Source organism: Neofelis nebulosa, chromosome 2 (assembly GCF_028018385.1).
Source record: "Neofelis nebulosa isolate mNeoNeb1 chromosome 2, mNeoNeb1.pri, whole genome shotgun sequence".
NCBI lineage: Eukaryota > Metazoa > Chordata > Mammalia > Carnivora > Felidae > Neofelis > Neofelis nebulosa.
The window spans coordinates 38594851-38622809 of NC_080783.1; the positions used below are offsets into that span (position 1 = coordinate 38594851).

At 38.5% G+C, this 27959-nt stretch overlaps 1 protein-coding gene across 10 annotated transcripts in view; it reads left to right on the forward strand.

Annotated features, from left to right (window-relative positions):
• Window positions 1-27508, forward strand: part of ANKRD44 (ankyrin repeat domain 44) — a 348903-nt gene extending 321395 nt beyond the window's left edge. For 3 of the 10 annotated variants that reach the window (XM_058710333.1, XM_058710342.1, XM_058710374.1), the window contains exons 24-29: window positions 688-833; window positions 1287-1369; window positions 3518-3600; window positions 4589-4680; window positions 5480-5515; window positions 7007-11352. In XM_058710333.1, the coding sequence (XP_058566316.1) occupies window positions 688-833; window positions 1287-1369; window positions 3518-3600; window positions 4589-4680; window positions 5480-5515; window positions 7007-7254 (688 nt within the window). In that variant the 3' untranslated portion in view covers window positions 7255-11352. Of the gene's footprint in view, window positions 1-687; window positions 834-1286; window positions 1370-3517; window positions 3601-4588; window positions 4681-5479; window positions 5516-7006; window positions 11353-26684 lie in introns of those variants that run through there. The other 7 variants (XM_058710356.1, XM_058710365.1, XM_058710385.1 and 4 more) reach the window with 3 other exon arrangements.
• Window positions 27509-27959: the final 451 nt, after the last annotated feature.

Genomic DNA, 27959 nt, shown 5'->3' on the forward strand with positions numbered 1-27959 from the left:
ATGGATTTACTTGGTAAGAAGGTCAGTGGTTTTTATTTTTGATAAATAATACCAAATTGTACTCCTAGAGAAATCAACTGTCCACAGTAGATAATGTGGGCTTTTTTATTATTTAAATAGCCAATTATCTATAAAATTAAGGCCTAATTTTGAAAGTATCTTTATCAAAGATAAGAAAGAAGTCACTGGAACTCAACATCAAAGGGTCAGTGCAGATGCTCATTTTATTATCAAGGCCACCACTTACACCCTCCAAATCTAGGGGGTGCCATTCACATAGGTGACTGAATGGACCTTGGAGAGGGCCTAATTGTCATCTCTGTAAACTGAGAAGGTTTAAATCCCTAAGATGACACTGTGCACATGTTTCTCAGGCATATACAGAAAGAGTGTGTTGAGTTTAAAGGAAACTAAAATTGGGGCACCTGGGTGGCTCAGTCGGTTGAGCATCCAAGTTTGGCTCGGGTCATGATCTCGTGGTTCATGGGTTCGAGCCCCACATCGGGCTCTGTGCTGACAGCTCAGAGCCTGGGGTCTGCTTCAGATTCTGTGTCTACCTCTCTCTCTCCCCTCCCCTGCCCGTTCTCTCTCTCTCTCTCTCTCTCTCTCTCTCTCTCTCTCAAAAGTGATAAAAGTAAAAAATAAGTAATAAAGGAAACTAACATCCTGTTTGTTTTAAATCATTAGGACACCACTTCATGCGGCAGCATTTGCTGATCACGTGGAGTGCTTGCAGCTTCTTCTGAGACACAGTGCCGAAGTGAACGCAGCAGATAATTCAGGGAAAACAGCACTGATGATGGCTGCTGAGAATGGGCAGGCAGGCGCTGTGGGTATGTGCTGACTGGTGGGCTTCACATCCACGCCCAACCAAAACCAGAGTAGCATAAAACCGAGAATCAGTTATTCTCTTGGTATATGCATGTAAAAAAGGCCAGCATTTTATTTAAGCCACTTGACTCTACTTGCTAATCATCCTCAGTCCCCTGTTATTTGATTATTGGTGGACCTTTTCAAAGTGAACTCATCTCTGCAGTGAAACATCTCAACATTTAGAGACCAAATATAGCAACAGATTTGTTTGACCTGGAAATAACAGAACTGTGTACAGAGAATTAAACTTGATGCCTGTAGACCTTGGATTTGGATGGAACAAATGTGGCAATAAAGTATTCCTCTTTTTTTTCTTTAAAAGCATTAAATATGATTACGTGACCATACTGATTTGAATGTGTGATTATAATTGGCATGTAGTCTGAGTAATTCTCTCTTGGCTTTTTCTATAGATATCTTGGTGAACAGTGCCCAGGCTGATCTGACTGTAAAGGATAAAGACTTGAACACATCCTTACATTTGGCTAGTAGCAAAGTATGTAAATGAATTTGAAACAGTGTTACTTAGTGTTGTAATAATAGGAAAAATAAGACCACTTGAATGCTATCTCAGAAGCGTGTATCATGTCTCTTAATTAAGATGTACATTTCCCCAAGGTGTTGTCAACTCTAAGCATAATGGAAGGGGAAGAGGCAAAAGGCAGACCCACGCAGGGGTTGATGAGGATATGACTTTCATGGCATGTGACACTTGCATTCTTGTGTGGTCTATCTTCATGCTGCCACTGTGTCTGTCTCCATGGTTGCATTACTATATCATTTTGGTTTGAAACACAGGCTGGGGCTGTAGTTACGTGGCTTCTAAAGTATAAAAAGGTCCACTTGTTTTCATTTTGTTCCATTTGAAAACATTGTAATAACACAGCCAAAAATTACTCTCCTAGGAGGCAAATTAGTGCATTCATGTGCATTTCTACCTTCTGTCCTTTTTTCTGATGCATACGTAGTTCACCACAAGGAATGTGTTTGAGTTTTTTTGGGTTTTTTTTTAATAGTATGATGTTGGCATGTAGCCCAAGATTCCTGCTTCTGTAAAAGATAAATGATATATAAATACATATATAATTTTACAAAAGGGAGATCATACTATTTTAAACCCTGCTTTTGTTACTGAATCATCTCTTATGAATATCTTTCTTTTAGATATCAAATTTTTATAGTGTTTTAGAAGATGCATGGTATTCTACCTTAGAAATGTGCCATCCTTTATTCAACCCGTCCCCAACTGTTAGACGTTTGCATGTTTTAAAATATGTGCTACTATAGATGTTGTCATTGTAGAGAAATATTTTTTTAAAGAATTCTTACTCATTCCTTTAAGATAAATTCCAAATGTGAACTTACTAAGCCTACGGCTATGAATATTTTTAAGCCCAGATGGGCCTCTAATAAGATCACAACTATTTACACTCTATCAGAGTGCATTAGAATGAAAACTCCGGGGACACTTCTGAAATTACATTTCAGGGGCTCCCTTATAAGGCATTATAATGTGATGCCAATGGACACCGGTGATGGTGGTTTATTTGAATATAGTGACAGTTAAAGGTGTTGTTTATACCCATTGGTACCAGAAGTCTTGGTTTTTCATTTCAGTGGTTGCATTTTCTCACTTCATGCTCTGGGAAGCCCATGGAAACCACAAAAAAACTCAGTTTCATAAAGTTTGTTTCAAAGTGTAATGTTTTCATGAATAGAAGTACAATGATCTTCAACCTTTGTTGTGCAAATGAATCACTAGAGGATCTTGTTAAAATGCAGGTCACAGTTCATGAGATCAAGCCCTGCATTGGACTCCCTCTCTCTCTCTACCCCTCCCCAGCTCATTCTCTCTCCCCCCCCCCCAAAATAAATAAATAAATAAATAAATAAATAAATAAATAAATAAATAAGTGTTTAAAACAATGCAGGTCTGAAGTGAGGCCTGAGATTCAACATTTCTAACTCCCAAGTTAAGCTGATGTTGCTTGTCTGTGGGACGCACTTTGAATAGCAAGCGTTTAAGAAACTATGACCCCTTAACAGGGCATAGGCCTGAAGTCATGAAAGTGTCTCTGACTTATCAATTAATTTTTTAAAATTATCAACCATCTCTTATAAGATATAAAGATATCTTCCCCTGGTTGAGGAAGAAAAGAATGAGCTTTCCTGAAAGAGTTCCTTCACAACATAATGATAAGTGATACTGGTAATAGATGTGATGGAAATTTCAGGAGTAGATGGGTCACTGAGTGTCACTGAGGGCTTGAGGAAGGAGATGGGACTTGACATATGTTTCAAAAGTAACGTTGACAGACTTATATGTTTACCAGCTGACCTTGCTGAACTAGCATCTCCTTCAGTTCTCTGAACATTAATTCTGCTGTTACCTTAGAAATATTAATATTTTAGATTAGAGTTCCATTAATCAAGTCCTAATAGACCTTATCCAGAATCTTTGAGAATCTAGCATCCTTTAACCATTTGCTTTTTAGAAAAAAAAGGAATTACTCAGAAAATAGCCTTAATAAAATGTTTTGAAGCAAAGAATGTTCGTTTTAAATTTAAAGCAAAATCAAGTAATTTTGCAGGAACTTTTCTGTGTTTCTGTCTTGTGTTTCTTATTTTTTTTTTTCTTGATTAGGGTCATGAAAAATGTGCCTTGTTAATACTTGACAAGATACAGGACGAGAGCCTTATTAATGCAAGAAATAACGCACTGCAGACGTAAGTGTGACTACTACAGTTGGATTTGGACATAGTTTATTCATACTCATTTCATAGTCGTTTATTCAACAGATATTAAGAGTGTGCTGTGTGCCAGTCTAGCACTGAGGAACACAGCGGTGAAAGACATAGTCCTGGCTTCTCCTTCAGGAAGTTGACAGTCACATACTGACAAATACTGACAAGCTAGACATTTTTAGTTAGAATCTTTATTTTGATATGCCTTCAGAGAATTATATAATATAATACACTACCATTATGTATTCTTACTGGAAAGTGACAGTTTTATAAATCAGGTTCCTCGAATACATTTGAAGGGTTTCTAAGCAATTTGGCTTAATTACATTTTAATACAATTCAGTGTACTCCTCAGCATGGAAGACCTAAAGGCTGATTTGTTTTCCATTTTAGGAAATTCCTTATGCATTTTAGGGCAAAGGAGTATTAGGATTTTTTTTCCATTAAGTTTCTTAAGAAGTATATAGCAGAGATGAGTATACTGGGTTTGACATTATTCTTTAAGGTATTCGAAATTCAACCAAATATTGTTTAGTGCATCTAGTAATAATAAGGAGGTTTGAGATAAATATATATGAGTGATATTAATACCAATCATGTTGATGGACAGTGTGAAACAGTCATTCAAATGCTAGAGTAGAAAGCAAGGGGTAAAGAACCTTCTAGAAAACATGCCAGAGCTTGCGTTCTTTTTCTGACTCCCTATGTACTGTTATTAGGGTTGTTTAAGATGCAGAGTATTTGTAGTATCTGCAGAGAAATCTGGACCAACATGGAAGAACAGTTGGATCATTAGCACCTGGAAAATATTTAGTTGGCAAATATTTTTATTTTTAAAAATAAAAATATTCGTGTACTATTTATAGATTCTTAAGTATTTTTTTTTCCTTTTAGCAATTCAGCTACCCAAAACGACACATTCTCATACAAATATGCATCACAGGTGACGTTAGGTGTTGTCTTGTTTCAGACCCCTCCACGTGGCTGCACGAAATGGCTTGAAGGTGGTAGTTGAGGAGTTGTTGGCCAAAGGGGCCTGTGTACTCGCTATAGATGAAAATGGTAAGTGGAAAAAGTAAGCAATCACCACAGGTACCTTACCTATGCTGTGAAGCTAGAGGAAGATGAGAAAGATAGAAGCTCATTAAAAAGGCAGTGAGAATTCTCTACCCTTGGAAGTTTCTGTGTGTGAGGAATCAAACAAGGATAATTTGTCCTGTCTGTCTTTGTAAAATACGTAGTCTACCTGTAGCCCACCAGTGCCTTCCATTTTGCATGTAATGCCAGCAGCTGGTCTCTGACTCCTCAGCGTGGTGGTTAAACTGTTTTAGACACACTGAAAAGCTTTCAAATAGGCATTCAAACTTCTAACTGCATACACTGAAGAGTTAGAGACTATCCATGTCATTAGTGCATGCTCAGGGGCTCAAAGAAAAACCCAGGTCTTTGTATTTCAGTTCATTCTGAGATCAAACTTTTTTTTTTTTTTTTTTTTTTTTTTAAAGAACAGATCAAAACTCATATTCTCAGTATGGATATTTGGGGAACATGAGTATATTGTTTAATTAATTTCTAGGCTTGAAAGCTTCTCCTGATCTATGTAACATTCCTTTTCTAAATGAACTAACTCTTAACTCTTAGCAGAAGCTTTCTACTCTGCTTCCTAAGAAATTTGGAAAGCTTATGAATACCAGAATTGTGTTAAACTACCATTTTAAGCACAAGGCCTATAAACCGCGGGGAACAAAAGACGAACTTCTGGATATTTATGAACGATGTAATTTTTAATGTGGCATTAATTGTGGCATTATTATTTATAAAGTATTATAATTAATGTAACTCAATTAACTGCTTATTACAGGTATTGGAACTAGCAGCCCATGCCTATTTCTCAGAAGTAAGCATTAGCCATATGACATTAGCTAATTCCTATTAGTTTTTGTTTTGCAGCCCCATTTATCCTAGCATGTACCCCCCGCTCTTTCCCCAACCTGACTCATCTAGGAGGCGCAGAAAGTTCTCTATTTCTCCATCTCCTTGGTTGTCCCACCCCCCCCCTTCCCCCTCACCTTCTTATCCCTATTATGTATCTTAGGGTTGGCATGCAGTTTTTCTCCAAAGTGACCAAAAGAGATCAAAATAAATTAGTTTTGTCTTTCTCCAGGGTAAGCCTGCTGCATTTGAGGCTTGTCCTGCCAATAGTAACCTCGGGAATGGGAGGCCTGGGTTAGTGGAACTGAGGCCTTTCTTAGAGCTTAGCTGTATCCCAAAGGCCTGGGAACAATTTGGGGCAGTTTTGTACAGCAGCACAATCATAAATCATACCTGTCTATTTTTATTGGTTTTCTTACTAGAGAGAGGAATAATCTGTTGGGGGAAGGAGGGCAGGAGCAGAAATTAGGTCAAGCGTTGATAAAACAACAAAAGGTTGGGTTTTATTAAGCCAGTTCCTCTGAATGAATGAGGGAGAGGTGGTAGGAACTTTACCAACAGAGAAGATAGGCTAACCCTTTCAGGTCAGTAGAATAAAGGCTGGATAGGGATAGTAATTAAATCAAAGAATTTATCTACCTCCCCGTGCACCTGTTGCACGTATTGAGATAGTTTTCTCTTCTGGATAGGACACATCAAGTCTAAATGGTAGAGAATGACATGACTCGACAGTCATTTTCCCACAGTTGGGATTTGGGACTTTGATTGGTGGTATTGGTATTTTTTTAAATTCTATTAAATTTCCGCTAATTGATAGTAAATTTCAAATCACAAACAACCAGTGCTTTCCTGTGTCTGATCTGCTCAAATGATTCCATTTTCCTAGAACTAGTTAATTGGTATAGACTTTATATAAATATATACAGAGCAACAAATCTGAATTAGTCACTTTTATGGACATCTGATCTTCAGTATCTCTCCTAACCTGACACACGATTACCTACGATGGAAAGTCATTGTTCTCAGAATGAGAGTGCTCTGGCCCAGGCCTGAGGCGCATGGTGTGCGTGTGCTCTCAAGTGGAAACACCTTTGTGGTTGTCCTGTTGCTGGTTTTTTTGTGTGGAATTGTGTCCCATCCCTGCCCCCTTGTGTTTCTGTTCACTAGATGAAGACTAGAATTCTGCCTAACTTCGGATAACATAGTGCTTGTTGTCATGTAAACTGAAAAAACAAAAACAAACCCCAAAACCCTTCATGAAGTGTCTCCCCCTCCCAGTTCCCTCTAGCCTCACCCCTAGCATGACTCATGGGAAGTAACTCCTCTTTTTGCCTGGCATGATTTCTAACTCAACATACATCTCCACGTGTGAGGTCGTTTGAGATGTACTGTGGAATGCTCACGGCGCCTTTGGATTTCCTGGACTAACCACTGCCTTGTCTGCATTTACGCCCAGGTCATACCCCGGCCCTGGCTTGCGCTCCTAACAAAGACGTGGCTGACTGCCTGGCCCTCATTTTGGCTACCATGATGCCTTTTTCTCCTCCCAGTACAATGACGGCTGTCAACTTCGTTTGTTTTAAAAAAGACAATTTGAGCAGGACGACCCTCTCCAATCTGGGTAGCATGGTTAGCCTGTGCAGTAACAACGTAGGCTCAGAGGACGGGTACAATGAAAATGATTCTGATTCAGAAACGTTTTGACTTTGGACTGTAGAAGCTTTTCCCTCATCACCCATAATGGAAGAAGGGAAAGAAATTTGACTTCCAGGTTTATGTTGTGTTCAAGTGTTATCATGGGCCTGGGCTTCCAGAAGCCTGTAGAGAAGGAATTAATCAAACCCAGAGAGGGCAGCTAGGCTGTAGGACAAAGCACTCACACAGATGGGCGCCAATGTTTATTTGTCTTTATGTTTTCCTTAGATCTAAGATACTTCTGTGAAAGTCTACCTCTCATTTTAAGTAAGAAGTAAAAAATGCATTTAATTCTTTTTCTTTTGGCATAATGCAATTGAGAGGGAGCGGTTCTCTATAAAGAATTTTTTTTTTCATATACTCACCCAGTTGTGAGTTCTAAGAAGCATATCAGTATGACATTCATGTCCCCTGGAAGGGGATGGAAGGTATGGATAGGAATTGCCTCAAATCTCTTCTCACTTTGATGTTTACTTCCTTACTAGAAGCCAAAGGTAAAGGTGTTCATCTTCAGAAATGATGCCTGTAATAATCTTTTTGAGGGAGTCCAATTATTCATATATCTTCTCTATAATACACACTTAAATATCCAGAACTTCTTTCCAAGGATTTTGTCAAAGTTGCCAGATGAATGGAAAAATTCACTGAAAATTGAAGTTGCTTTTTTCACTTAACACAAATATGGCACCGAATACTCCCTGTAACATGTCTGTGAGTAGTTTTCACCCGACTGATTGAATCCAAATCTATGTAATAAAAGTTCAGGTGAAAAGTTGTATTGCACCAAAACTTTGAGACATATGCAAATTTAATATGAAACTACCCTTTATTTATTTGTTAATTCATCCTTAAACCAGAATGCTAACTTTTTAAAAAACATCAGAACCATCGACCTTGTTTATCAGTAGTAAAACGTTAAATGAGCTTCTCAGTCAAGGTCATGCCAAGTGAGTGGAAGTGTGACTACAGAAGGAAGCAAAGGAGGTGAAAGCAGAAAGTAGAAATGGGTGATGTGGAAATTAAAGCCAACTGATAGTTACTTGATGATCAAATCAACATAGTGAATACTGCGTCTGCTCCCTCTGCCAAAGCTTCTAGGTCAAATGGACCCCGTTCTGCACCTGGAATAGCTGTACAAAAAGAAGAATGAAACTCTTTAAACATTATGCACCTACACATGCACACATATATGTATATGTGTGTGTGTGTATATATATATATATATATATATATATATATATATATATATATCTGTAGTTCATCAACCAGCTATACGTGAGGACCAAAATGCTTCAGTCTAAAATGGAAGAATTTAATTGTTTTCCTCCAAAATGGAAATGAGAACTGAAGTAGCTTTTCTATGGAGTTCAACTGTAATCTTTTTGTGTAACAGTCTTTGTTGTATTTTATATTTCTTAAGACACAGATTTCTAGTTGATGGCTTAACATTTGTAACTGAGGATGTGTTGACCAAGGCTTTTTTTTTTTTGCCAAACTAGAGAAAATGTTCATATACTTTTGATGTAAATGTGTTTGTATTTATTTGAAATGAAACAAATGTCGAGGAACATCCGTTGTTTGTCCTCTGTGTTAATTGCTGTGTGCGTGACTTGGAGTAACAAAAAAGCAGAAACACCCTCCGGACCCTCTCTGGGCTAGCCAGCAGTCGTGGGCCAAGCCCAGCATTTCCCCTGCTAAGGTTGCCAGCCGACCCTCAGGTTCTTCCGTGTCGGTTGGAGAGGGGTGCGACATCCAGTGCTCAGCCCCAGTCTGTAGCCAGCCTTGAGAGCCTAGGAGACACTGCCGTCCTTAAAGCTCTTCTGCGAGATGAAAACTCAGGTGGGTGGTGGATCATATGCACAAAGGTGGCCCAAAGAAAGATGCAGGAACTATTCTGAACACGCTGAAAATCTCACGTGGTCCCCCAAACGGAATGGGAAATGATATCAGTGTGTGAGTCCATGTACCAAGAGAAGAAATACAAATCACCGGCTCAAGTGCTATTTTCTGCTTGAGGAAGAAACAGGAGAGAAACGTGTTGCATTCGGGCGGGACTCTGACGTTTTATAATCAGTTCCATTTTCACCCTGGAAATTTCTCTTTTATAGCGTGTGTGAGATATTTTTAAAACAGTGTTCTATCATATCTGGATCAAATACACATACCGTATTATATTTTTCATCTAACTGTAAAAGACTTTACTCTTACTCTTTTAATATTCTGGATTTAATTAAAAACTCACGTTGGGTTCTTCACAGATGAGAACTTGTTCAAAGGACTTCTAGAATTGATATTAATTCCACTGACGATTTTTGACACCACCAACATTGTTTTTTAAATTCTTGGTGTTGTGCTCCCCTCCTTCCTCTGTCCTTTTTGTTTGTTTAGGGAAGATGAATTTTTAAAAAGTAGATAAATTGCTAATGAGCAATAATGACCTTGTCTTTTCCAAAACACTGAAAGTAAGGGAGATCCAATGCTAAAAAAAAAGCACGATATACTGTGGTGTCTTTTCTAGAAGTGAATGGAAATCTTGCTCCATTGGCATTTAAAGCAGGAAAGGAAATGCCTGCTTTTAGTGGGTGAAGCAGCGTTCACATTTTTCCTGCAGAGTAGCCTAGAGATACAAGGAAGGTTGCAGCAAAGCGGTGGCGGCCATGGACATTTCTCTCCATGTAGCTGCATTTTGACTTTTCCCCTCTCTCGCCGCTAGAGGGAGGACAAAGGAACAAAACGAAATCATGCTCACTCTGAATTGTTCATTGAATCAGATCTCTCTCCCACACTCCCTCTGTTTCTCCATTCCCCAAGCCCAAATTTTTTTCTTTAGGAAATGACTTTTAAAACTCTGAGTTCTGTGTGTTTCAAGTACATCTCGTAGAAATAAAACTAGATTTGCAGCATAGCTTTCTAAGAAACAAATAATTATGCTTTTAACTGAGTCTTAGCTGTTTAGCGCTTTTACCTAAATGTGTTGTTTTGGGACTGTATTTTAACCACAGCCACAGGGATCATGTTTCATTGCACTTAACCTATTCGCCGTGTCTGCCTATCCTTGGTAAATACATTACTATCTCCAAATTGCCTAAAATCTGCTATGATTCTACAGTAAAAAGCTCAGGGGATTTCTATTTATCACTACTAAAAGGGCACCATAGTATGTTTTGGTACTTTAGGCAGTAAACAGCTGCTTGATTTTTTATTTTATTATAAGATTAGAATAAGAACATCAAATGGATTTGCTGCACTCGTTATTCTTTGTACTGTTGAGCAACTTGGTTTGCTTATCTGTTGCATTGGTTGAAGAACTCACCCCCTTTTTTGTCTTGTAATATGAAGTTAGAGTGCCTTTTTATATTTGTATATTCTGAAAATGTTCTGTGAAATGTTTTGTATTTTTTTCGTTTGAGTGTTATCGGAGCAATATAATACCAGTGAGTTTTCATTTCAGCCTTTCTTTGAATGTATAAAGTGTCTTTTTTTCCTATTTCCCCTTTACCTGCTTTGAAATGAAAATGCCGAAGTTTTCTATGGGAATTATGTTGAATTTTGCAGTGCTAAAATGCTTTCTTCTTACAAAACTGTAAACCATAGGTCAATGTTCTAGGGGAAAAGCGTTTTAAGATAGTGACAATCTGAGTGTGTGTAAAAATGTAATTTTATGCGTTTCTTATGCAGTGATCTAAAAATTCAATGCAAATATCTTTTGTTTGGTAGTTTCGTCTACATATTTTATGCTTTAGCATGTGCAATATATCTTTGCAAAGCACGATGATACAAATCTGGTGCCAGTGTTATATTTTGCATAACATATTTGTAATCTCATAAAATACTGTTTGATGATTTCAGTGGGATTTTGTCTGTAATGTTTTCTTATGTAAATTGGAGTTGAATGACTCTGGTAAATGTCATGACTGTAAAAATGAAGACAATGACTTTTAGTTCAGTGAATGACTTTGAACCAATCTGAATCTTTTCAAGCACAGTTTAATACTTTTTCAACTACTGAATGCTAATAATGTAATGAAGTACTTAACTGTAATATACTATGGAAATGCATTCAGATGGTTATTTTTACAAATAAAAACGGTACAAATATTGTTACAATTTGTGTTTGTCTTTAATTTTTCCAGTTTATGCTCATTTTACCAATTATTCCGCTAACTTAAATCTTGATCGCCACCGAAGCCAAATTGTCCTTAAATTTTGAAAATTAACAATCAAGATAGAAGTGTATTTCCAGACTTGCTATGTCTGTTTATATCAACTCAGTTAAAGGGGGAAAAGTTAAATATGTATAATCGTGTTTATTATATTTATTTGTGCTTCCAATTTTTTTGGCAAAGGATCTGAGCTGGCCTGCAACAAAGGACACGTGATAAACTGGAAGTAGAAAAATTAGGACAGAAAAAGAGTACAAATATGGGAACCATAAGATTTAATACAGTGGCTCTGACTGAATGGGAGCTTGCTCTAGATTCCTAAGGCACTCACGGTGAGAGGGGCAATGTGACTGTGTAAATCACATATCTCAGAAAGGGGGAAGTCTACTAGGTCCTCAAAATTGTGAAATCAACCACACTTATCTTTGTGGCTGCCACCATTACCCTTCAACTGCTGCACTGCAATACAAGGCCCCACCTCGCTGCACTATCTCAGAGGTTTCAATAGAATTTTCTCTCTTTCTCACATTCAGAATTCCTCCCATTAAGTAATAATTTCAGGGACAGTCCTTAGAAGCATTAAGGAACAAATTCCCAGGGACGCCGTTTCCAGCTGAAGAGAAAGAGACTCTGGGGTGGGGCCCTCTGGAGTTCCTCAAAGCACAGTGTTCTGGAGTGCTAGCAGTTCTTACAGTCTAGCCCAATCCCATCATGAAGAAACTGGATTACAGAGAAATGACATAATTTGCTCAAATTTGTATAATTGATGATCTGAATGTACAACCTGTGCCTATAGATGTTCTTTCTTTTATGCCATCCTGGCAATAATGCTTTGTGATTGTTGGGGTTGTTCCTGCTAGAGATGTTTAGGGAGGTTTTGTACTTTGCAGTGTCTCACTCCTTATTCAAATATACAAATGTTGGTGCTTTTCATTCTGGACGACTGTGAAGCGTGAGTCATACCACAGGTAGGTACTTCATATAGTTGAGAGCTGAGTGTCTATATTAGTTACCTAATGCCGTGAAACAAATTACCCCAAAACTTAGTGACTTAAAACAACAAATGTGTATTATCTCACAGTGTCTGAGAGTCAGGAGTCCAGGCACGGTTTAGTTGGGTCTTCTGTCGCAGGGCCCCTCATGGGTTGTAATCTTGGTGTTAGCCGGGGAAAGATTCATTTCTAACTCACTCATATGGTTGTTGGTAGATTCTTCATGGGTTGTTGGACTGAGGGCTTTTGTTTCTTGATGTCTCTTCACTGCCTTCAATTCCATGCCAAATTTTTCCATTCCCAACAGGGCCAGGTCCCAACCTGGTAGCTTACCTCACTAGAGCTAGCAAGCTGAAAAAAGCCAGAAGGAGAAAGTGTAAGACAGAAGTGATGGCTTTTTTAAGTTTTATTTATTTTTTTCTTTTTTGAGAGGGAGAGAGAACAAGATGGGGAGGGACAGGGAGAGAAGGAGAGAGAGAGAGAATCCCAAGCAGGCTCTGCACTGTTACTCACGAACCGTGGGATCATGACCTGAGCCTAAATCAACAGTCAGACGCTTAACGACTGAGCCACCCAGGTGCCCCAGAAGTGACAGCTTTTAAACTGAATATTGAAGTGAAATTTCGTTATTTTTTCCATAATATTTTATTCATAAGAAGCAAATCACTAAGTTTGTTCCATGTTCAAGGGACCAAAGGGTCTGACTACCAAGAAGCAGTAATCACTGGGAACTATTTGGGAAGCTATTTATCTCACTGGATCTATCACAATGTCCTTCCAGAGCATAGCATCCTCCTAGAATAACTTCTTCCCAGTCTTGCTAAGGAAATTGTTTACTTGACTTCCTAAATTCAAGAAAAACATAGGGATCCCCTAATTTCACGTGTGCTGTCATAAGCAAGCAGAAAGGAGCCGATGGCTTCTGCTACAGTAGCTGTATTGTTGAACGTTGCTGGTGCACTTTGTCTCCAAACCGCTTGTCAAAGGATCCTTCTAATTCCATTCAGCAGGTTTAGATCCTGGTACATCCGCCCCTCACTGAACACATTTTATGTGTTCCAGAATTAGCTTGCAAGGCACAAAGGCATTCAACTAAAAAGCTATTAACATAACATAAAAAATGTTGTGGGTCAAAGTGCTCTATGAATTGTCTCTGGCAAATTTCATACTGAAGATACATTTGCTGTAAAATATAAAGCAGCAAAGATAATGGCTTGTGCCATTCATTAATTTTCAAGCACTCCAGGGGGTGATTGGAAACATGAGCTCTGGGGCTGGCCCAGTAACTGTGGGTGGGAGTAAACTGCTACTAGCATTTACTGTATTAGCATTTACTAGGCCAGGGGTACCACCAAACGTCCCACCAAGCCCAGCGTGTGACCACCCTGTCCTCAGTGCTGGTGCTCTGCCACCTCACAACGCATCCGCCTCCTCACCATTTTTGCTGAATCATTTCTTCATCGATTTGTTATTTGTGAAGCCAGCCATATTTTTAACTCTTTTTTCACAGGAATTGCATAAACAGGCTCAAATATGTATACCTGTTAAAGAGCACTTACAAGTTTAAGAAAAAGAATTTCAGGGGTGCCTGGGTGGCTCAGTCAGTTAAGCAACCAACTTTGGCTCAGGTCATGACCTCATGTCATGGCTCCGGAGTTCGAGCCCCATGTTGAGCTCTGTGCTGACCACTCAGAGCCTGGAGCCTGCTTCGGATTCTGTGTCTCCCTCTCTCTCTGCCTCTCCCCTGTCCTCTCTCATGCCCTTTCTCTCTCTCTCTCTCAAAAATAAATAAACTATTAAAATAAATTGTAAAAAAAAGAAAAAGAATTTCAGAAGCAATGTTGACAACATGGTCCCTGATTGTGTGTTTTTCCAGAAAAGAGCACATGCAAGTGAGTGGAGAGGAGAAACTACTGCGCAGAATTGAGACACTTAATTCTTTTGTTATTAAATACACAAATGCATGTAGGCAGATATACATTCCTTGTCTTCAGCAGGGTATGATCGTATCTACGTCCAGGTGGGGGAGTCCTGTTCACAACGATGGGGCACTTGGCCCACAGTCACATAGCAAGATCTGGCAACAAAGCACTATTGTCTCACGTTCTCTCATGTTCTCTAGGCATTGGTAGACACAATTTCTAGGATACTTTTTTTTTTTTTAATCTTTGTGGCTACCACCACAAAGATAAATGACGATTTAATGAAGCAAACTTAAATTCTAGAAGGATTTTATAATTTTCAAGGAAAAAATAGTGAAGTGAAGTGGCACTTGGAGTAAAAAAAACTTACCCATGTTTATATTCAGTTGAAAGCACCCAGCAAGTTTGAGAACTTGAATAACTCACATTTCTTATAGTCGGGATTCCTAAGATTTACAAACATCTAAGCTCAGATCTTAATGACAAGTTGCCAACCATATAAAGACCAGAGGAAAGAGAACAGTCAGTGCCAACACCCAAAGGCAGGAGTGAATGTGGTATGTTCCAGGAACAGAAATGGGGCCAGTGTGGCTACAGACTTGTAGGGTAGGAGATGAGCTCAACAGCAATCTGGAGCCAGATCTTATTAAATTTTATGAGCCAGAAGAAGTAGTTTCTATTTTATTCTGAATGTGATAAAAATCCACTGAAGAAATTTAAGGAGAAAAATGGCTGTGGTCCTATTTTGTTTTTAAAAGATCATTCTAGCTGCTGTAAGGAAGAAAGAGAGGAACCCTAGTGATCAGTTCAGTGGCCACTGCAATAGAATAGACAAGTAAACATGGTGGCTTGGAATGGTGTGGCAACAAGGGAAATGGAGAGAATGAGGAAATTTTGGAGTATTCTTGAAAGTAGAGTTGGCTGACCTTACTGATGGTTTGATGTCAAGTAAATAGTCTAGAGTTTGGCAGAGAGGCTGGGGCTTGGGTCATGTGAAATTATAGATGACCATGGGAGATTGCCTTGGGAGTAATAGGGAGAGAGAAGGACACTGAACCATGGGCACACCAACATTTAGAGGTCAGAAAGAGGAGAGGACCTAGCAGAGAACATCAAAAAGGAATGGCCAGTGAGGGAGGAGGAAATGCAAGAGAACAAGGTATCTCTAAAACCTGGAAAAGAATGTCATGGAAAAAGGAGCTTCAGTTGTATCTATGGTCTCAATCACTTCTGGGAACTCAAATAAGACATGACAGAGTGACGTTGGGTTTGGCAACATAAAATTTATTAGTGATCTTTGTAAGAACAGATGCATCAGAGTGGTGGGGGCAACAATCCAGAGGATAGGATGAGGAGATAAAGAAAGCAGAGAAGCTGAAGGGAAAAAGAAAAGCAAGGCAGTAGTTGAAGGAAGCTCTGGAGACCGGAGAGAGTATTGTTTTTTTAAGATAGGACATGTTTTATCATATTGATGCTGAGGGAGTGTCTGGAAGAGAGCAGGAAGAAGGTCTGGGAAGCGATGGAAAGTAATTTTGGAAGGAACATTTTGTAGCAGCAAAGGAAGATTGCTGATTAGGGCTTAGTACATTTGAGATTTATTACCATTAATTTAAATGATACCAGTCATCCTGATGGGTTTTTCATCAGATGTCTGGGTACAGGCATAGAATAAGTACATAGTAGGATTTAAAAAGGGATAGAGCTTTGCGAGGCGAGTCAAGGGAGCTATGGAACTATGGTGATTTCAATAGATATGGTTATATGGATCATGGATTCTAAACTGGGTAAGGAAGGAAGTGAAGTCATGAGAGAGGTTATGGAGAATGAACAAGGAGTAGAGTCACTGAACTGAAGGTCTTGGCAAGATGGAAGAATTGCTGAGTTGTAGCATCAGAGGTGATGAGCTAAACATGGGATGCCTGAGGTAAGGCTTTCAGAGGTGGCACAGTTTTGATGATGACAAACCTAAAGAGTAGGTAGTTTAGGATGATTGAAGGAAAAAGCATTGGAGGTGCGGAAGTAAAAACTGAGGAGGCCAATATAATGAAGGCCCCAAAGCCATTTCACATAGTATTTGAGTAAAATTGATGAGAAAATTTGGCCATTTCAAAACATCTGTTATTCAGGTTGTTTACTTTAAGTTGCTGTAGACTCAGAGTTGATTTATTATCAGACTGAAGTTTGGTTCCAGGATTAGGATGATGCTTTTAAAGAAGAATGGTCAAGTGCATTTCTGTTAAAAACAAACACAAGAGGGGCGCCTGGGTGGCGCAGTCGGTTAAGCGTCCGACTTCAGCCAGGTCACGATCTCGCGGTCCGTGAGTTCGAGCCCCGCGTCGGGCTCTGGGCTGATGGCTCGGAGCCTGGAGCCTGTTTCCGATTCTGTGTCTCCCTCTCTCTCTGCCCTTCCCCCATTCATGCTCTGTCTCTCTCTGTCCCAAAAATAAAAATAAAAAAATAAAAAAAAAAAAAAAACGTTGAAAAAAAAAAAAACAAACACAAGAAAAAGAACCAACCAGACTTTCATTATAATAGGATGACAGGTTTCATGACCATATGGTTTAACCTAAATGTGTTTATGATGCTCTCCAGAAAACATGACAGATGGTTAAGAGCCACAGAATGAACAAAAGGAGTGTATGGATCAAACATCTTAGTAATAGCAATGACAAACTGAATACTTAGCAGTAGGCTTTCCACAGAAGACAAAAGACTAAAACCACTGGAATTCTGTCTTGCTCTTTAAGTGAAAACTAAATTTGCCTTAAAATGTTAACTTTTCCTGAAAATCTCAATTTTCAACTAAAAGGAAAGAAAGCTAATTTGTGTTTATAATTTCCCTTTGAACTTCTTGTTTTTTTAGAAATGATTTCTCCATTTCTAAGTGCGTGCCATGTTTCTATTTTACATTCTTTTTCAGTCTTGAGTTTACTCCTTGCTGTTTCATTATTACTTAAAACCTAGGATGATTTTGCTAGAGGAATGTTACCTAATGATTCATTTTCTGCTTAACTTCATTCACAAGGGTCTACCCATTAGCATGTAAATTTTGATGGGGCTGCTGGGCCCGTTTCATTTTGGCATCAGTGCTAACAAAGCTGATAAAGGGTTCAGTTGGTACCATCTGGGAGTTTGCTTTGTGATGTCACAGCTGACACTAGAAATTAGATTGAGAAAACTAATTAATTTCCCACAATATATTTTAGATATGGAAAAAGAAAAGCCCTTCAGGGTGCTAACAATATTTCCTAGAGATAAGAACATATTTTCTAGTGTATATTAATGATCCATCCTCATTTTTCCGGCTGCCAGCCTCATGATCGGATAGTGACTTGGATGGGGAACAGAGGACATTCTTATTAAGCTGCTGGTTCTGACCAGAGCACCAAATAAAAATCATCTTATCGAATTAGTCGAGCTACTTTTTCAATCAGAGTGAATAATAAAAATAGCCCATACCCACTGAATACTTCTTCTGTGCCAGGCACTGCTGTGAGTGCTTCCCATGTATCAACCCATTTCACCCTACCTAGAAGATAGAGGTTATTATAACCCCCCAGCAATACACAATAACTAGTGGCAGATCTGGGATTCAAATTTAGGTGACTCTAGAGTTCATAATCTTAATTACCATAGCATGGTAATGTCTTCTATGACAGTAAATATTTGTATGCAACAGGGGGTTGGTAAACTATGGTCTGTGGTCCAAAACCAGCAGCCACTTTTTTTTCAATAACAGATCTATTGAAATATAATTGATATACCATAAAATTCACTCTTTTAAGGTATAAAATTCAATCATTGTTAGTGATTTCAAAAAGTTCTGTAACAAGCACCACTATCTAATTCTGGTAAATTTGCATCACCCGAACAAGAAACCCCATATACATTAACAGTCATTCTCCATCCGCTCCTTCTCGCCTTCCCTGGCAACCACTTACCTACTTCCTATCATTATGAGTTTGTCTATTTTGGACATTCCGTATAAATGAAATAATTCAATGTATGTCCTTTGTGACAGGCTTCTCAGCATAAAGTGTTCAAGGTTTTTCCATGTTTTTTCATGTATCATTACTTCATTCCTTTTTATAGCCAAATAACAACTTGATTGTATGGATATACCATATTTTGTTTATCCATTCATCAGTTGGTGACATTTGAGTTGTTTCTACTTTTGAGCTGTTATGAATAATGCTGCTATGAACACTGTGTACAGATATTTGTATGGACTTGTGTTTCAGTTTTCTTATGTTTATACGTACAAGTGGAATTGCTGAAATTTCTGGGTAACTCTAGATTTATTTTTTGAGGAACTGCCAAACATTCCATCAGCAATATATGAGTTTCAATTTCTCCACACCCTTATCTTACTTCCCATTTATTTTTATTACAGCCACCCTAGTGGGTGTGAAGTGATATCTTATTGTGGTTTTGATTTGCATTTCTGGTTCATGACTAATGATGTTGAGCATTGCTTTGTGTGCTTATTGGTTATTCTTAAATCTTCTTTGAAGAAATGTGTATTCAGTCCTTTGCCCATTTTATTTATTTTTTTAATGTTCTCTTTTAGAGTTTATTTATTTTGAGAGAAAGCTCGCAGGCACGAGTGGGGGAGGGGCAGAGAAAGAGAGAGGGAGAGAAAGAATCCCGAGCATACTCTTCACTGTTAGCACAGAGCCCAATGCAGAGCTTGATCTCACGAATTGTGAGATCACGACCTGAGCCAAAATCAAGAGTCTAAGGCTTAACTGGCTGAGTCACCCAGGCCCCCCTCAATCCTTTGCCCATTTTAAAGTAGAGTTATTTACTTTTATATTGTTGAGTTGTAAAAACTTGTTATATATCCTAGGTACAAGTCCCTTATCAATATAGGATTTGCACATTTTTTCTCCCATTCTATTTTTTTTTCTTGATTGTGTCCTTTGAGGCACAAAAATTGTACTTTTAGTATCATATGTAAAAAAAAAAAACCACTTCCTAATTCAAAGTTATAAAGATTTACTCTCATGTTTTGTTTTAAGGGTTTTATAGGTATAGCTCTTACAGTTAGAATCTGTAAGTCAATTTGAGGAGTATTGCCCTATTTACTATATTAAGTTTTCTGGTCCATGAACATGGAATGTCTTTGTATTTATTTAGGTCTTTCTTTTGACAGTGTTTAGTAGTTTTTACTGTGCAAGTTTTACACTTCTTTTGTTCAATTTATTCCTAAGTATTTTATTCCTTTTGATGCAACTGTTAAAGGAATGGTTTTCTTAATTTCACTTTCAGATTTTTCATTGCTAATGTATAGAAATACAATTGATTTATAAAAATTTATCTTGTATCTTGCAAACTTGCTAAACTTGTTTATTATTTCTAATAGTTTTTTAGTGGTTTCCTTAGGATTTTCTATATATAACATCATGTCATCTGAAAATGGAGATAGTTTCACTTCCTCATTTTCAATCTGGATACTTTCTATTACTTTTTCTTGCCTAATTGCCCTAATGAGAAGCTCGGGTATGATGTTGAATAGAACCGGTGAGAATGGACATCATTATTTTGTTCTTGATCTTGGGGGGAAAGAATCCTGCCTTTCACTATTACATATGAGGTTAGTTGTGGGTTTTTACAGATGCCCCTTATCAGTTTGTGGAAGTTTCCTTCTATTTCTAGTTTGTTGAGTTTTTTAAATTATTAAAGGGGGTTGGATTTTGCCAAATGCTTCACTGAAGCTTTTGAGATGATTGATCATGTGGTTTCATCCTTCGTCCTTTATTAATGTGAGTATTACATTAATTTTTTATATTGAATCAACTTGGATATATGGGATAAATCCCATCTAGTAAGGGTGTATAATGTTTTATACATTGTTGGATTCTGTTTCTCCCCATCTAACCTTAGCAGGGGTCGGGGAACCAAGGCCTCTGATTTCATTAGTCACTGGATCACATCTCCCACAGTTCATGTAGAATTCCTGATTTGTCATGGGAAGCCAGGAGGGAAGATGTCAAAGAATGACTGGTTTGAACATCAAGGCTCCTAGCACTGTGGGGTGACTCACCAACCATTCCCTTGCATCGCATTTCTCCCCTATATAATTTCTGTTTACAATAGAATGACAGATCAAAGTTTAATGTCTATAATATAATATCTATAAATTGGTAACAAACACAGAAAACACAATTTAAAAATCGAAAAAGCATATAACTAATTTACAAAAAGATAAATATTTAATAAGTATGTTTTTAAAAATCTCAACATCACTAGTAAGTAGGGAAATCCAAGTTAAAGCAAGAGTTATATTATTTTTTACTCAAAAGGTTGACAAAAAGTTTTAAAAAGAGTGATACCACCTGCTGCAGGCCAAAAGACAGGAACTCTCCTACAGTGATAGTGGGTATGGGAACTGCTACAGTAGGACAATACTGTATTTCATCAAATCTAAGATAGCAATTGTAAGACTGTCTAGTCAATTTAGGCTGCTATAACAAAAATCCCAAAGACTGGGTGGCTTGAACAACATTCATTTCTCTGCTTGGGAACTGGGAATTCCAAGACTAGGTGCTGTAGATGAGGTGTCTGGTAAGAGCCTGTTCCCTGTTTCTGTACCCTCACATGATAGGAGGGATAGGAAAACTCTCTGGGGTCTCTTTACAAGGGCACAAGTCCCATTCATGAAGGCTCCAGCCTCATGACCTAATAACCTCCTGAAGGCACCACTTCCTAATACTATCATGATGGAAATTATATTTCAACATATGAATTTTGAATGGACACAAACATTTAGTCTATAGCAAAGATGTACCATTATTTTATCAAAGGAAGAGAATACTGCCAATTGAACAATGATACAATACTTTCTTCTCTTTGATTATTAGATGCATCCTGATCTTAAAGACATTAAATGTGAATGATAAAATATGGCATATGATAATACTAATTAAAATTAGAATTAAACAAACCCTTTTACCAATCAGTCCTACCCTGTGGAATCTATGCTGCAGAAATAAAATTGCAGCTAAGCAAGGGTGATATTTAAAATATTTAACAGCCAATATGGTACAAATGCCTACCAATCAGAACAAGACAACAATCAAAACAGACACCAATAAGCCTGCCTCTAACATTCTCAGGTCCTGAGCAACAGTATAAGTGGAAGCTTTTATACCAGATGTTGAAATACTTAAAAGTGAAAAAAAAAAAACAAACTAAAAAAATCATTAAATAAAATATGTTCTCTCACCATACTTTGACAAATATGCCTTCACGACAACCTAGAAGAACCGGTTTAGATGTAAAAATGTTGCCTTCGTTGGAGTTCTAAGTCAGACCATTGTAGCATAGGGAAGGTAGCCTCCCACCTTCAACCTGTGGCTCGTGACTCACTCCATTTTCTTCCTACCTACAGCCTGATCCTTCACCAAGAGGAGTCTTACATATATATATGGATACCTTGCTGGCACAACCAAGCTCTGTTTATACCTTCAGCCCCTTGGTTACCCCTCAGGCCTATGGGGTGGCATGCAATGGTGGCATAAGTTACCCTCAAGTGGATGGACATAGGAAAATGAGCCATGTAGCTCTGTTATTAGAGTCAATACTTTTGGGTAGGGAATTGCAGCATCTTAGATATCAAAATAGTCTGATAGAAGGTCACAGATTACAATCGGGCACATCTTTCAGCCACAGACTCCTTGCCACACAGGGAGGAACACAACTGGAGAAGGACCAGAGCATTGCCTTCTAGTATGGGACACCAGTCTAAAGCCAATACTGCTGGCCAGTATACTTTTCTAGCAACTACAAGTTGACTATTAGTCCCTCAGAAAAGCAGTGAAATATATGCCAAAATATTTATTGCATTTTTTAAAGCTTTTATTTTCAAGTAATTACTACATCCAATGTGGGACTCAAACTTACAATCCAGAGATCAAGAGTCCCATGCTCTACCAACTGAGCCAGCCAGGCACCCCTGTCTGTTGCATTTATTGTTAGTGGGAAAGAAAAAATGGGAGACAATTTGAATTCATTGTGCTATATCCCTACTATGGAATGATGTTAAGCTATTAAAAATAATAAGTGTGGTTAAGCAGTACTAAGTGTGGTTTAAAACAAGCAAGTTACAGTGAAATGTTTATAGCTATAATCCCAACATCAACAAAAAATCCATATATATGTTTATTGGCATCTATCTGCTGCATGATGGCAGGACTTACCCTATAATGTTAGAGGAGGAGGGTATAAGATAGTGGTGAAATTGCAGTTAAATGGGAAGATGTCCATGGCATAATGTTAAGTGAAAATATAAAATGTAGAATATAAAATTGTTTTATATCACAAAAATAGATAAAAATTTAACGTATATATGAAAAAGGACTGAAATATAATATAGACAAATTAAAACATTGATTTAACTATGTGCCAGAATTGTGGGCGACTTCTGAATTTATGTTTACATTTATGTTTGTTGTTTTTGCAATAAAGTTTTTAAAAAGAAAAGATGCTTGAATGCACAACAGGAACTAGGAGGTAAATTTTAGTCATTCTATTTTGTGGTAGGTTAATACCGCTCATTAGCACAAGCTCCAAGTTTCAAAGTTAGAGAGGAATGAAGAAAACTTGGAGATGTTCCAGTAAAACCACAGATACGTTAAGAATTGAGAAACACATCCTTTTTGTAAGAGTAAAAGACAACCTAAATAGTTTAAGGTTACCTTGAACTGTAAACTATGGAGATTTGAGTCAGTAATTTCTCATATCCTTTCAGTTCTAAAAACTTTTTGTTTTTAGACTAGATCTGTTGGTCAACAGAGTAACTGCCAACTGCCTGTAACATCTGAAGCAGAAAACTAGGAATTTGCATACGCTGGGAAATAAACATGATTGGAGGCTGACTGCGCCATTAGTCGTTCCACCGAAAGAATTTCTTCCAGACAGAAGAGATTAAGATGTGCTCTTCCTCTTCTGAGCAAGAAAATACGTGGCTTTTAACTGCTGCATGACAAATTTAGGGTCATGAAGAATGACTGGGGAAAATATAGAGCTAATAAAGAAGTGGTGGATACAAGACCGATTGTAAAGTCCCTTTACTGGAGACTTTCAGAATTAAGGCTGTCACTCATCATGACAGGATAGTGTTAGAGAGATGTCAGTTGGCCAATACGCTCCATAGCTCAGAAGTCTTTCAAGCACTACATGTACAGCCATCTCCACCAGCTTGTTGTTTCATGGGTGCTCAAACACATTTATTTCCCCTCACCCTTGAACACTCTATTGTAGCTATGATATTCAATAGCATCAAAATTCATCCTGCGTCCCCAGGCTGAAAACCAGACAGACATCCTTGACTCTTCCCTCTCCTTTGCTATAATTATACAATGGGTTATGAAGTTCTGTTCCTTCTGTGCCTTCTAAAAATTAAAAAAAAAAATTTTTTTAATACTTCTGTGCCTTTTAAATGTCTTTTGGACCAATTACCTCATTTCCTTATCCAGTACTCCTGTTTCAGACCCTCATCAAAGGACACTTAGATTACTGAAATAACATCCCAATAAGCTCCTTGCCTGCAGTCTTGCCCTTCTTCAATCCTTTTTCAAAATTGCTGCCAAAATCTATACTTTTTAAAAGTCAAGCTCTTTAGCCTGAACCACCTGCCCATCTCTTCATCTTCCTTTTCCATCACTCGTACAGCTCAGCCACCCTACACTATAGGCATTTTGGAAAGGACTGAAGTCCTCCCCTTCGCATATATTGCTGCCTTCATATGTGCTAGTCCTCCTACCTAGAACGTACCTCCCCTTTTATGCCTGTTGGATTCAACTTTCCAAACCTCAGTCAAATGTCACTTCTCAAATGTCTCCTAAAGTTTTACCTGAAAGACAAAAGGCAGAAATAATTGTTTCTTTCCCTGTTTCTGAGGCACTGCGCATACGCCAGTAGCAATGGTTGATCATATCACTTACCATTGTAATGAGGTGATTATACGTATAATGAAGATGAAATATTCTTGTGTCAATGCTCCTCACTCCCCATCTCCTCCCTGCCACGTGCCAAAGAACAGTTTGGGTTGGCCTAATTCTGGGTCTTTTCTGGTGCTTTAAAAACAGGCATGGAAAGGGCTTGGGAGGGTTAGCATATGAAAGCCTCGGGGTAATAATCAAAATCTCTAAATATGGGGAATTGAATCGGGACTCCTTTAATATTCTTTGAGAAACATAAATAAATATCGGAATATTGTGCCTCTCGCACAGAGATAAGCTACACTGAGCCCTGGGATTATTTAGGTCATGCATGTATCTGTTGCTTCCTCTTCTAGGTCATGTCTATTTCTCCAGTACCTAAGACAGTGCCTGAATTACTTAATAAGTGAATGTATGAATGTGCATGAGTATGTCGTATTTGGCTCCTTCCAACAAAATGTCCCGGTTTTCCAAATTAGCATTAATGAACATTTCCAGATGGTGTCACTTTGCTTATGCTCAAACACTAGAGGTCCTCAAGGCCAGGCCAACAGCTGAGAGGAGTGCCCACAGGCTGGAACATAAGCAAAGGGGCCTGTGCTCTGGATGGAAGGCCAAATCGAAGTGAGACAAGTGTGGCAATGAGAGAATAGTTATTAATGCGATGCCAAGAGAAAGGCAAGCCAACGGCTTAAGATGAACACAAGCTGTGAGATCAGTGGCCAGGAGACATCCAAGGATGATGTCCCAGTTCAAGGTGCCAAATGAAGGAAATATGTTCAGAGATCTGAGAAAGGGATATTCTTCAGAATGTGTCTTTGAATGGGGTAGGTGCAGCTATTGAAAGACACTGGAACATTGGGGCACCTGGGTGGCGCAGTCAGTTAAGCGTCCGACTTCAGCCAGGTCACGATCTCGCGGTCCGTGAGTTCGAGCCCCGCGTCAGGCTCTGGGCTGATGGCTCAGAGCCTGGAGCCTGTTTCCGATTCTGTGTCTCCCTCTCTCTCTGCCCCTCCCCCGTTCATGCTCTGTCTCTCTCTGTCCCAAAAATAAATAAAAAACGTTGAAAAAAAAAAAAAAGAAAGACACTGGAACACCCTGTGTATCCCCTCTTTCATACTCCTCTCCCACCGAACAGGCCAGTCCAGAGTATCCAAGGCAAGCTTTATAGTGGCAAAAACTGCTGGTGCCCTACCATAAATCATGTTTATATCCTGGTGCTGTACTGGTAGTCACAGTACTCTACACTGTCACATACTTGCAGGGAAAAATAATGATGCACTAAAAGTTATCTCTGAAGTAAGACACAATCTCCCTGGTTTCCCACTTTTCCAGCCTGTAGGGAGCAAAATGGAGTCTCTCATGTCAAGCAGGAGCCTGTGTCAAGCAATGACACAAGTAAAGGTGAGAGATATCACCAGGACCAGCATCAGCTGGCACCCAGAACTGATAACAAGCAGAAGCAGTGGAGGTCTGCAGGGGCCCAAGACCAATGAAATCCCTTTAAAAAGGGGAGGATTTTTGCAGCAAACTGTCAGACTCTTCAGACACGACCAAAGGCTCTGCCCAATGGATTCCCGAATAGAATTGAGATCCTCCACTGCTTGCACTTAATAAGCAGTAGGTGCCAAGAGCTGACCTGGACCAGACTGAGGCCTTATCTCTACTGCATGCCCACAGACTGATTTTGCTTTTGGTTCATTACTTCCCAGACCCTTGTGTTATCTTGTTTGTTATGTGGTTTGTCTTATGGTCTGCTTTGTGTGCTGTGTAAGAAGACAAGTTTAATCACATGGTGAAATGTCATGGAGTTTGGAATCCTGAACCTGCTTTATAATGGTGGTCAACTTTGCTTTATGACTGGACAAAGCTGACGTTGTGAAAAGACACAATTCATTTGTGCATCTTCATGGCATATTTATGACACAGCCAATGGCCTTCTGTGGACCCAATTCCTGGGACAATTTCAGTAGGAACCTTGAAGAAAATTCAGTGTTCTCAATCAATGAGCTCCATTTCCACATTTGGTCTTTTCTATCCTTTGATAGTTACTTTTCCTCTTGGGATAAGTCTTTTAAGTTGCCATTGACTTAATCTAGGAAACAACATAAGACTGTGAGAATTATTTTCCAGATTCTTAATCTCAACACTTTTTATCTATTAATTTTTTTAATATAGATAATTCTGTTTGTAGGATCAGCTTTTATTGCCATTGTATAAAATTGCGTCCTATGTTGTTTATTGCATATAATTATTTGCGTAGTTTTTTAAAGATCTAATTTTTGATGATTTAAAGCAGGCACTAGTATCTTGTTTCAGCAAATATTTTTTATTCTTGAACACTCTCCAGTCCCCACTTTGAAAAAATTAACAGAATTACACATTTTCTTTGTCTTTTCTTTCTCTTTTTTTAAACAGCAACCCAGGCTGTTAACCCTTCAAGATCCATGGGTCAGCTGCATAACAGAAGCCCTGAAGGAGCAGTTAGGAATCGGAAGGTGCCTTACACCAGCCACCCAATGCAAAGGGGTTTACTCCGCTGGAAGCTGCAAGGCCTGTGGTGGGGGATGGGAGAGGTTTTCTTCGCCCTCCCCCCTTGGGAATTACACTCTATCTTCTTACTGGGAGCAAGGTATTGGAAACTCCCCTTCCACCTAAAAACAGAAAACAAGGGTGTTTTCTGTGGGAATTAGAACTAGGTAGTATTTCCAGAGCTCTTTGGAATTCTTTCAGGAAAAATGTTGTAAGAACACAAATTATTTCTTTTATTGTTAAATTAAGTTCCTATCATCAATAACTCTCCAAGGGGAGCTTATTTTTTTTTTTTAATTGAAAGTAACAATGCTGTGAATCACTAACAAGAGAACTTTGCTGTGCAAAGAAGGAAGAGTCAAAAGCATGCAAAATCAGCCTCTGAATAAATTACCTCTGTCCCCCATTTCCCATCACATGTTATGGTCTGCCTGTTGGACAAAAGTGAGAGGGGAGAGGGTGGATGTAAAAGTAGGAGAAATAATTCAAAATGTAAGCCCCAAAGTTCTCATTGAAAGGGAAGGGAGAAACCATGTGTGGTGTGGAGACAAAGAGACATTCCTGATGGAAGGGAAGTCTACTAATGTGGGAAGGAAAAATAAATCCTGTTCTGAGTTATAAGACAAAGAGGAAGTAAAGAAGTGGAAACTTGGGAATGAATGTGAAAAGAATTTGGTCATATTTTGAAATGAGCTCTGGGCTGTACAAAATTAAAGTACCCTGCTTTGCAGACCAACACTAAGGAAATAGTGTTCTAACTTGTTTCATTATCCAGTTTATGTCATCTGTGAAGAATGAGCTCTAGGAACCCTATGTTGACTAATTTATACTATTTAGTTATTCTTAAATGAATAGCTAATGACAATCCAGTTGTGGGGATATAATGATTGGTACCTCCTTTTATTTGCTACAACTACCTGCTTCCAAAGATGGATTCTATTTGGACGTTTCCATGTCCCTCTAACCTAAGCATGCATAATAAACAGTTTGGACACTCACCAATTTTCTCATTGATGTGGAGAACAAAGACAAAAGAAAAAATTAAATTAAACTTCCTTACAACGTACATCCCACTGACAAGTCCTTGAGACAGGCAGAGCAACTCTAGGAACTCAACTGCCTCCATGTTAATACTTTGCTAAGGGCAAAAGGCAATCTTAG